Genomic DNA, 11,889 nt, shown 5'->3' with positions numbered 1-11,889 from the left:
ACAAAACATCCAGCGATGAAAAGCTCTGCAGGCTTCTGCTTGCCAGCCTTGGCAAGTAAGTAGTTTTGCTAAATAGAAGGAAAGCAGAAGATACAGCTATCAACTGCAAACGAATGATTATAAACCAGATAGAAAATGTGAGGAAGAGCTCTGAAAATTATGATTGACAGTGACAACACAGACCAGACAGCTTTTATTTTAAGCAACAGATTGTTGGGAACATACACCGTATATCTAAGTGAAGGACTTGAAACCTGCTGTAGTCTGTACAGATGTTCTCACTCAGAAAGGAGCTAGAGGGAACAGAAGATAAAAGAAGGCTGTCCAACTTCAAAAAAGGTTTGAATTTTTATTCTGTTTTGACAAGTTTTTATCCTAGTCTCTGATTTTCAGTGTGGTAGAAAATTCAGCATCTACAAACCTGACCTAAAGTGAGAAACACCTGAAGGGGTACAAGCGAACCTTTAAGAAGGTGCTATACAACATCATGAAATAGTTTTTGTTGTTTTAATCTTAAATGGTTTTATATTGAAGAAGACAAAAATTGGAAATGCTGTAACTGCTGTAGCTCTGGAGCAGGTCATACGTGCTTGCAGTCAGCGAGCAGTACCTGGAATGCAAGGCTAAGTTCTAAGAGGCCATTTAGGAATCCCTGCTGCAGAAAAGATTTTTTTTATGATACAAAGCAAGACAGGATTACTGAGCTCAGAAGGGTTATTTGTGAATAACTTCCAGCTAAAGTGATTAAGGGCTTCAGCCACTAGCCCCAGAAAAAACCAACAAAGAGCATCAAAAACATCCTGCTTGTCATTGCTGTTGGCTTTTTGTTCAGTGAGCAAGAGGTCTGTGTTGGTTTTGATCCTTTGCCCTTGGGGGCACTTTTAACAAAACATAATACTTGAAAGAATTCCAAAATGTGTTTGTTTTTTTTTCTTTTCTTTGAACTAGGAGGTTAAAGATAAATAAAGGAGTATTTTGATATGTCTAAAAAATACTTGTGATAACAAACAGACAAAGCACTTCCTAACGTTCAAGACTTGCAAGTGCACTTTACAAACACGCTCAGTTCTTGATAACAAAAACCCCATCCAATACCTTTTCTTTTTTTTCTTTTTTTTTTTTTTTTTTAATGTAAGGTAAAGCACTTCATCCTGCTTTAAAAAATCGTCTCTCTAAGAAATGTGAATATCTTCAGCATAATCTTTGATACTTGTGTTTGGTTTAAGGTTTTGGTGTTTTAAAATTTTGAGATGCTATAATATCTGCCAGGAAAAGCAAGAGCCAAGAAATGTACTGAAGAGATAAATGTTGTGATGAGTGTAAATTGGTACGAAGTTCCTCTTGCAGTCTCAGTTTGCAGAGAGGAAATTTGGGCTCCTGTACAGATGAGTTGCTCTTACAGAATTTTACAGTAAGAGATGAACAAAGAGACTATCACAAAGTCATAGGCCACCACCTTAAATCTGACTTCAAAGCATTTCAGATCCTAATAGGAAGAGATTTGGATATGCACAGAGTAGCATGTCTATTTCTGAGTTTATTTGCAAAAGTATTCAGAGTTCCTCAACATTCTCCATTGCAGGTATCACACCTAATTATATAAATATAAGCAAAACTATTGATAAACCATCTGAAAGTGATGACAAGATGAGTAATTAAGGCTGTGTCACACCACTGTCACAGTGGGTGGCTGGAACATCATGGACAAAGGTTACAGTTCACTATTTCAGGACCTGCCATACAAATTCCAAAAGCCATGAGGAACCTACAGTGATGTGCAGGGAGCACTGATAGTACTTTCTTAACCATGAAGGTCTAACCACATGCCAAAGCTTTATAAAACTTTATTACATTTATTATATTCAGTTTTTTCTTCTTTCCTTTTTTTTTCTGTTTAAATGCTTGTTTTGAGAGACAATATTATGTCAGCATTCATCATTGAGAAAAAAGTACATATTAATTTTGTACTCAAAGAGTATCAGCCTGTTCTTCAAGGTTGCCAATAGCAGTTCTTTTCAGAATACAGTTCATACAATAACATTCTCCCTCAAAACTATCACTTGTGGCAGCAAGGGATCCCCAGACCAAACAAAAGCTAAGTTTTTTGAGTCTAGAAGCAAAAGGTCACCTGAGAGCAGCTTTTGGAAGAGAGATCTCTGAAGGGTGAGTGGCTCCTTTTTAAATGTTTTTTTAATGTTCCACATTTAGCAGAGGATACATGTTTATTCTGTTCCCTTAATGAGAGTATTTCATTCAACAGAAACAAAAGCTCTGGCATATCTGTTAATATCATGGTGCTTTTAACTGTGCAGAGAAACACCCAGCAGTGTTTATCCTGGATGATGCAAGAGACTTGCTATGGCCATTACATGTATTTACCATGGTTTGCTTTCCCCTTTAAAATGAAGCTGTGCTGTAAGATTGGAGCTAGTTATTTAGGAAACATCTTGGAACTACATTGAAAGCAGCTGGCTTGTTAAGGCTTCTCACTAAAACAAAGTGTGTAAAAAGAATGTCTATTAATAAATACTGGTGGCTAACATCATTAAACTAGCCTTGAGTTCACATACTAGATTTCCAAGGTCAGGTACAAGCATTGAGCCCTTTTATCCTCAGAGGTTTTAAATTTGTTTGCTTTCTGTAAACACCCGTCTCTCAAATTGTTCCTCTGGAAAAGCCACTCCCTGTCTGACTTCACTTTCTCAGAAACACAATCTCTTCAAGTACATCTGTACAAGTCATACAGTGAAAAATTGGAATGAGAATCACCAAAACTACCTCTTGTCTTTTAAAAAAGATTTTTATTTCTGTTGTTAAATAGCTTGACAAAACCCATCCATTGGTACTCTGAGTTCAAATGTAAACAGTTACAATACATTACTGCTGTGTATTGATTTTGTACATTAACCTATTTGCAGTGACAATCCATAAGACAAGGCAAACTGAAATGCACTGTACTAAGATGTACTAACAATGCCATAACTGCAAATACTCCAAAGACTGATGTGGAACTCCCTCCTGTGGTGTGAGTGAGCAGCTTCACCCTCAGCAGCTTCTGGCAGCTTGGGGAGCACTCCCGATATTCCAAAGTCTCTATTCGGGTTTCAAGTCTACTATGGAAACTTCTCTCCCAAGTTAAAAGTGTCACAATACATTTTTAAAATACATACAAAGTTGTAAACATCTTTCTCTGGAACAAAAAAAATAAATGGTTTGTGCCAGCCTTCTCCACCTCCCCCATTGCAATTAAAAACTAATAATAATTAAAAAAAATAGGGCCAAAGACAAGGCCATACACTAAAATTGTTCTGCAGGGATGTCATCACAGTTGACAGGAAGTATTGAATATCAGCATTGAAAATTAGTCACCATCAGGTAGCAGAACCCATTTTCAAGAAATGGTTTCACTCAACTTCAAATGATGAATCAGGCACTGAATATTTGATTTCCCTACTTTTAAGAACAAAAGCTTAAATTACATTTAGGTATTATGTTTGATAATAGCTAAGATTGACTACAAACAGAAAATTAAACACTGATACTTCTGCAGGTTTGGGTTTTGACCACTTTTGCTGTCAGGTTTATAGCGATCTTCCGTGAAGAAGGAAGGAATTGCAAAACAGGCTATACATACATAGAGATCACACAAATAAAATAGACCTTTTCAAGGCAGATTTTCTTTGTGGAAGTCCCTCTGGTCATTTTCTAAAATGTTTTAGCTTTTAAATTGATTCCATCATTAACCATGAAATAACCATCTTAGTCTGAATCTTGTATTATTACTTCCAAAAACACTAAGATAATTGAGATTTTGGGATGCAGTAGAGGATTAATTTCAAAGTACAATAGGATTTGCTCTTACCAGTGCAGGCTGGTAAAGGATAGCATTATTCTAGCACTTCTGAATTTAATATTCTTGTTTTCACACTGCCAGGTGATTGATATCTATGACCTTGTAATTTAAGTATGACAGTTGATCATAAATATCAGTACTTTCATAGGCAACATTTGGTTTATTTTAAAGTTCCAGCAAGTGCAGCTCTTCCTTGAGGATTAGAGGCTCTGCAGTCTAAAAAGGGTTCTCCCCCCACCCCCAGTTACCGGCTGTGCATCACAGAAACAAGTGGCAAAGCACAATTTATCCTGTGCACACTTAGGGGAAAAAAAAATGGTTTCAAAATATTCACGTACTCTTTAATGTACTCTATAATTTTTTGAAAAGTTACACTAAGTTCTAACCTTAATGTATTTTATAAGCCCCAGATTGTAGCTGCAATTCTCAGCTGTCAGAGGTACCACATACTCAAATTAAATATTGGATTTTAATTGAAGCAGCTGTTTTGAAGAGAAAAAAAGCAGAAATATGTCACACTGACTACATACTGCTCTGTCAGTTATACCACCTGTCATACACCCTAATGAGAGACTATGGACTCTTACATCTCTACATGGTTTCTGTCAATTTGTTGTGCATAATTAATTACAGGACAGTGTTTCTGGGGTGGAACAAAATATCAGCATATGCTTATGCTGAGAAATTATAGGGAGAGAAATATGTGCATGACCAGGCCATAAAAACAAAAGGAGCAACCTGACAATAAGATTATATATTAGGAGAGTACATACAGGCTTGCTTCTTCCAAAAATTAAATGTGTATACCTGTAAGGGGCAAAGGTGGAGAGGAGAAAGGAAGCAAACTTTGGCAAAGTTTAAGAAAGTGCTGTTTTTACAGTCCTAATAATAACTTTTAAAAAAAAGAGAGAAATAAACCACAAACAAACAACAAACCAGCAAACCTCAAACAACAGCAAAACCAAACCCAACACTGAAAAAGCAAAAGGCCAAAAAAATGTCTACAGCTAGAACTGTCCCCTGTGCAGGATGATGCAGACACGAGAGCTGAGATTGCACTGGCTAAAAACCACACGGAGAAGTAACACCACCATCTCGACTGCATTTTGCACTGCAATGTCAGAAAGTAAAGAAGCATTTGCATAAGCATCCCAACATCATACTGTGGTAAAACACTTTTTATCTACATGCAGAGCTCTGTGCACACATTTAAAAGTATATTTTCTTTTCATAGCAGTACACCACATAGTAAATTTTCACTCAAGTGTAACTAGTAGGAAATTCTCTTAATATTGAGTATTTTCTTATTTCTTTTCTAATGGCAGAAATAAAACTTTGCTATGTTGTGCAGGAAGGATCTGGACACTAATCAATGAAATTTCAGATAGCACAAGTAGTTTAGTAGAACCCTGACATTTTGCTTAGAAATAACCTCTTCCTAGAGAAGGATGAGAGACAAAAATACAGAAATATGAAGGCAACTCTTGGTTGAGTATAAAGGTCCCTTACCCCTACTAAGAATGTTATTTTTCTGTACTGTAATAATCATCTGAGACAGCCCTAACAGCACATTAACTCAGGAAAGTTTCCCACATTGGACATAGTGAAGCCATGAAACTCCACACAAACTGCTTCTTGGCCAAGACACCTTCCATCTTCTGAGATGAGTTAATATCAAAACATCTGTAGGAAGAGAACAGTGGCCTAAACCACACAGTGTTAGATTTATCTGTCGTTTCAAAGGATGGATGCCATCCTTCAGGTTCCTTATTCTCTCTCCAGATAGGAAAAGCCATTTAAACATTGCCTCAGTCAGGGCAGGCAGTTCTGTTAGTGCAAGAACAGCTCTTTCGATCCATGGCCTCCCCAGGCTTAAAGTGCAGTCTATTACATGAGATTTTAACATACCAAACTATGCTTTATTTGAATTTCAGAAGGAATGTTCAAGTTAAAATTACCTTTTAGGTTTTAAGCAATAAAATTCAAGGCAAGGTACATAAAGTATCTCAAAATGGATTAAATCCACTTATTTAAGTATTCTTTGTATCTTATGGTCAATATACATATAATACACAACAAACATCCATCATTTCACTTAGCTGTATTATATTTAAAGTGATCCTGTAATAAGTGATGAAAGGCCACACATTCAGACAAGACTTTGCTTAAAACAGGACTGTATTAGCTGGACTGTGATGTGTAACACAATTCAGTATTCCAAGATCTCCTCCATGGGCTTGTCATCAATAAGGAGAAAACCCTTGGCACTCTGCTGTACACACATTTCAATTCTAGTTTATTGTGGTGTCTCTCATGTTTCATTTCCTCCCCTTTGAAATCAACATGAGAAAAAGGTGCATTAAAAACTGTGGTTTTATGCCTTTAGCTACTCCTCTTGCCTATTAACCTGACAATCTCACCTACAAGTTCTTGTAAAGAACTATGGTTCCCAAAACACGTCGTTCCCCAAATGACATACAGCAGAGAATGTTCCAGGCCAAAGCAGTCAGCTGTACAAACAAGGTCTCAAGTAACAACTGCAGGTACAGCTGTGCCAACTGATCCTTTGTACAGGAAGCCCAAGCACTCAAGTTTTGGGTGCAGGACTGTGTTCATGCACATCCTAAGGTAAGGCTCACCATACAGGGAGGGTATGGCTGTACCTATGGAGCTGCATAGAGATTTAACACGGAGTTGCACAACATTGTCATTAGCAATCAAGCCAGCTTAAACAGGCTCCAACCCCACCCAGCCTTCATTCCTCTGCCCTCAACTCTGCCAAGTGTTTTTTTGGGTCAAGATACAGGCAGACAGCAGCTTAACACCGTAACTCCAAGCCACAGACATTTGGGGAAGTGTCTGTTTCTGGTGTTCTGGGATGTCAGATTCACATCACTTCAGGAATCTTGAACCTCTGCAACACCATGTGTTAACCTGTGTTAATAGCACTCACTGCGAGGCTGATGAATTACAGCAGTGGAGATGAAAGTGGATGGCTTGACTGAGAGGGAACTGCTGCTGTCACAGTAATTACTTATGATACATAATCCAGTATTACTTCAGGGCTTTCGGTCACATCGTGACAGGTAATTGCATGGTCAAAAGTCTCCAAGTTAAGCAATCATTTAAATGCACACCAGGGAAAAGTTACTTTGTAAATTAAAGCAAGTGGCTTCTCATCTCTTAGAGCATCCAAAAGAAACAATCAGCCAGTGGGGATCATGAAAACACAATGTATCACTTCACATAAAAAGTAACAGATCTTATTTTCAGCACTCAAATAAGATTTAAAAATTTCAACACTTCTCTCCCTAAGACTGATAATCAGCATCTCATCTTCATAATCAAGGACTCCTCTACACACGTGTGCTAACAGTTCAATAACCACCACACTGGAAACTACTGGCTTTCCAGCTAAGTTCAGTTCAAACAAAATGCAACATCACTTCCTCTCTTTCCAAGATGAAGCAAGACCAGCTGGTAAAAAGGATACCTAATGTGAGAATCACTGGCATAGGTACCTCGTGTGTGAACCACTTTACTCCACATTAGGTCCTCACATTTTAAGTCAGAGTCAAGGGGAAGCTGAAAATGCATCCTAACCCACACACCAATACCTCCCTCTTTATATGAGCCTTTAGAGCACATTAAGCTGATCTACAGCAACGCCCCTGCTGAGGATTTTGGATGTTAAATTCAAAGTTTGACCTACTGCAGAATGAGTTTCTCCACTGGAGTGCCATCAGGACCCTACTCCTCAAAATTCTATTCGCCAGCAGCTCTATGGATTCCAGCATTCTTGCCCTGTTCTTTGGCAAACCTCATTGTCACTAGCCTGTCCCAAAGCCAAAGTCAACAGGCCCAGAAGCTACTACTGTACTTCAGCAATAACAATCACTCTTTCAAGGAAAAAAAAATTGTTTTAGAAAGTTGTTTACAGTGTCTATGGTAGCACAATGAAGCTCACAAGGTGGTGTTAAATTGGAGCAGTACCACCCTTGGAAAGGACCACTGCTGAGAACTATGCTGTATTGAAGACCACCCTCCCAACAGCTTTCCAGTTCAAAGTGTTCTAAGGACTGATACATCAGTTGCTGTCGGATACAGAGCAGGAATTCAGTTCTACAAGAAACAAGTTTCATTGGAAATGGGTATAAATAGTAGTAGCCAGAACACTCCACTAATACAAACTCTATAGAAAACAAAGGATCTGTGCTAATCAAATTGGGTTCTAGTTTAGTGTTAACAGCAGACCTGCAGAAGTCCCAGAGTCTGAAAATTATGAAGTTCTTTACACTCAGATGTAGCTATTCCTTACAAAAAAAAAGTCCCTATTCTTCCATCAGCCAGTTTAACTAGCAATTATACAACTATAGTTTTTACTTCAGCTAATTCTCACTAAAACCTGAACTGTAGCCTTGTCTCTCTTATTTTCTACTAATATTAAAAATAGTAGTTATTAAAATCTCAGTACTTTTTTACCTTCACTTCTGCATACCAGAGACCTGCTAGTGCAAAAGCTAGCACAAAGACTACTAGCTGTATGATGTGAAAATTATTTGTCACATACTGTATATTCATAAGCATTTGCTCATATCCAAGTTTTTGCTCTGAAGATACAAAGTTTAAGCAACAAAGCAAAAAACATGGTTTCTGATTGTTTGAGAGTCCCACAGCAGAGTTGTTCAGAGAGGCAACTGGATTAGAACAGGAATCAGGAAGTCCACCAAGCTCCAATGCTTTAAAAAATACAAACTGCAATTCATTCTCTTTGCTACTGCTCATTTCTAATTCCAGAAACCACAGGTTTTTATTATACTGCAAATTTCCCAGCCAGAATTGTGCAAAACATACAAAGTTGTCTCCTGGGCAGCCTGAGCTGAAGTCTCCAGAGATGCTGCAAGCTTCTTCCAGCCAGCTTGTTACTGAAATGCCACCAATGCAGTGAGAAACCCTATTGAGATTGTCTTTCCCAGAAGAAAAATGCAGATGAAATGAATCCTTCCAAGGAGCAGCTGCACTTGAGTTTGTCCCTGCTGATTCACTGAAGCTCAGAGGCATTTCCTTGCCAACAGAAGACAGAGGTATAGTATTAAAGAGAGAAAAATTCCTGGTGTTAGATAATTCTTGTAAACTGCTACTATGATTTTGAGAACTGTCCAACATGGAATGCACGTGTGTCAGATGAGCTGCTGGCTTGTGATGACCTGGGCCATTGTCACATACTCGTTTCTGGGTAAAATCTTCTTTCTTCATAGTCCTAGAGCACACAGCCACAGCTAGGATGCTTCACAACAGGCTGGATTTGAAGAAGAGCAACTGACTCTAGTTGCAGCATACAGTAGAAGCAGCACACCGAGTCACAAGTCAATGGATCTCAATGTGGACCTAAAGAGAAAGAATGCAGGAAGTTATTACACTGATAACCCAGTTTCCTGGTTCCCAGTGTACTGAACCAAAAATAATTAACAATCTTTCACATAAACAGTAACCCAGCTACAGAAAGTAACAGTTGTCCCAACAGACAAGTCTCCCTAATGGCTGCTTGAGCACATCCAGAGGGGTAGGAAGTATGCCCAAATACCAGCTGCCCTTCTATAGTTTCAGTTTAATCTGCTACAAGCTCTCTTTTGGTGACAGGCATGAAAGTGAGTCAGCAAACGAGCAGCCAGAGAGATTCGCTGTGTAACAGCAGCGTTTCCCTTCACCAACAGACACACAGGCTGGCACTGATTAGAGGCTTAACATGGAAGGTTAATATTAAAGCAATCCTCCTGTAAACAGAAGTGCGAGCTGAAATCAGACACACAACGCTGGAAAATCAACAAAGGCTTCCCAGAGGGAGCTGGTCAGACTGGCTGCCCCAGCACAGTTAGCGGGTATCAGCTGTAGCACAAAGGAAAGCTGGTGGTGTTCCAGGAGAACCATTCTGTACCAACACTGATAAGGAGCAAAGGCAAGGCTTTTTCAGCTACCAGGGTTACTAAGCTACGTGTACAACTCCTGGCCATCTGGCTCATTTTCAAGCTTCAGAATTTTAGGGCAAATCGCAACAACAAAAATAGGAGATGGCACATTTTGACCTCTTCCCATTTCAAATTACCTTTTACAAGTAACAAACCCCAACCAGACTTGTTTTTCAACCCTTGGCCACTGGCCAGATGTCAAAACTTTCATTACAGTTATGTTTACGAGGAGAAAGAGTGTCTGATCCTTGGCTAGAACAGATGTTTGTAGCAACAGTGCACAGCCTGTTCCTGCTGCCAGTTAAGTTAAAAGTAAATCTTTCATTTCATCACAAAAACAATGAAACTCCAACCCTACAACAGGTCAAAGCTGTATTTAGAGAGTTCCACGTTTTGTAGAAACAGGCTCAAAACAAGAGAGATACAAATTAAGCCTGAAGCATCTTTTTCATGCAATAACACTGCTATTTAAAACTGTCTGCATTTTCCGTGCTGCAATTGCTCCTGATTTCAAAAAACCCCAACCAACTGATAAGGAAATTATTTTCTCTGCTCCTTACAAGCTGTCAGGACCGTGCCATCAAAGTGCACATTTTCCCAGTTTATTCCCAGTATTTAAGTCAACCATGGCTTAAGAAAAGGCACAGGAAAGCGGCACGTTTGCAGCTAACGCGCAGAGCAAGCAGCTCAGCGGGCCGGCCGCGGGCAAGGGCAAGGCTCCGGGGCTGCATCCGTGCACAAGCGAGCGACACTGCCCCGGTGACACGGGGCAGAGCACAGCCCCCGCCCCGGCGCACGGACGGCCATTCGTTCGGGGGCGCTCCGCCGTTATTCGGGGGAGCGGCTGCGAACCGCCCCCGGGCCCGGCCGGTGACACCGGGACACGAGCCCGGCCCGGCCCCGCCGCCCCCGCCCACCTGCAGCCGCACGTTGAGCATCATGGAGGCGACGATGTAGAGGTAGGGGAAGTTGATGCGGAGCTTCCAGGCCAGGTCGAAGAAGATGAGGAGGGTCCTGGTGAGCCCCTTGCAGAACACGCCGTAGGACCTGGCCGCGGCCGACTGGGAGAGCCTGGCAGCGAGCGCGGACAGAGCCGCCGCCATACACCCGCCCCCGCTCCCGCGGCCGCGCCGCGCCCGGGCGCCGCCGCCGCCTCCCCGCGCTGCGCGTGCCCGCCGGGCGGGGCGCGCGGCCGGGCGTCAGCACCGCGCGTGCGCCGGCCGGGCTGCCGCAGCGCGCGGCGCTGCTGGCTGCGCGTGCGCCAGAGGCGGGCGGGGCGGGGCGGGGCCGTCGGAGCGGGAGCGGCCCCGCCCTCGCGCGCCACCGCCCCGCCCTCACGCGCCGCCGCCCCGCCCCTCGGCCCGGGCCCGGCCGTCGGTATCGGGGTCGGTGTCGCGGTCGGGGTCGGTGTCGCGGTCGGGCTGTGAGAGCGCGGGGACCCGTGGGGTCACCGGGTCCCGCTGCCGGCCCTGCGCAGGGCACTCCCCAGGAGGCCCGCTGTGAGAGCGTTGTCCGGACACTTCTTGAACTCTTGTCAGGTTTGGTGCTGCGACCGCTTCCAGCCCCGCCACCCTCCTGCTACTGATACCCGACCTTAACCTCCCCTGGGGTACCGTGACTCAACCGGTTTTGTGAGGGCCTGACCCAGGTGTGCTCTCGGGCCTGCTCAGTGACACCTGCACTGATGGTGTCGTAGAACCATAGGCGGCTTTGGGTTGGAAGGACCTTTTAGGCCACACCAGTGGACAGTTCCACCCCCCTGCTATGGCCAGGGACACGTTCCACTGTCCCAGACACCTTCCTGCCATGGGCAGGGACACGTTCCACTGTCCCAGACACCTTCCTGCCAAGGGCAGGGACACTTTCCACTGTCCCAGACACCTTCCTGCCAAGGGCAGGGACACTTTCCACTGTCCCAGACACCTTCCTGCCAAGGGCAGGGACACTTTCCACTGTCCCAGACACCTTCCTGCCAAGGGCAGGGACACCTTCCACTGTCCCAGACACCTTCCTGCCATGGGCAGGGACACGTTCCACTGTCCCAGACACCTTCCTGCCATGGGCAGGGAC

The 11,889-nt window shown here is 42.6% G+C and overlaps 1 protein-coding gene across 1 annotated transcript; it reads right to left on the bottom strand.

Annotated features, from left to right (window-relative positions):
• Positions 1–4,637: 4,637 nt before the first annotated feature.
• Positions 4,638–11,006, bottom strand: LOC119707199 (small integral membrane protein 10-like protein 2A). The gene is made up of 2 exons (XM_038151800.1): positions 10,737–11,006; positions 4,638–9,241 (listed from the first exon to the last, which is right to left on the bottom strand). The coding sequence occupies exons 1-2, from the start codon at positions 10,920–10,922 to the stop codon at positions 9,221–9,223; spliced, it is 207 nt and encodes a 68-aa protein (XP_038007728.1). The 5' UTR covers positions 10,923–11,006; the 3' UTR covers positions 4,638–9,220.
• Positions 11,007–11,889: the final 883 nt, after the last annotated feature.

This window comes from Motacilla alba, chromosome 14, assembly GCF_015832195.1.
Source record: "Motacilla alba alba isolate MOTALB_02 chromosome 14, Motacilla_alba_V1.0_pri, whole genome shotgun sequence".
NCBI classification, from domain to species: Eukaryota; Metazoa; Chordata; class Aves; order Passeriformes; family Motacillidae; genus Motacilla; species Motacilla alba.
Note: the sequence above shows the minus strand (reverse complement) of the source record. Positions and strands in the feature narration are given on the sequence as shown.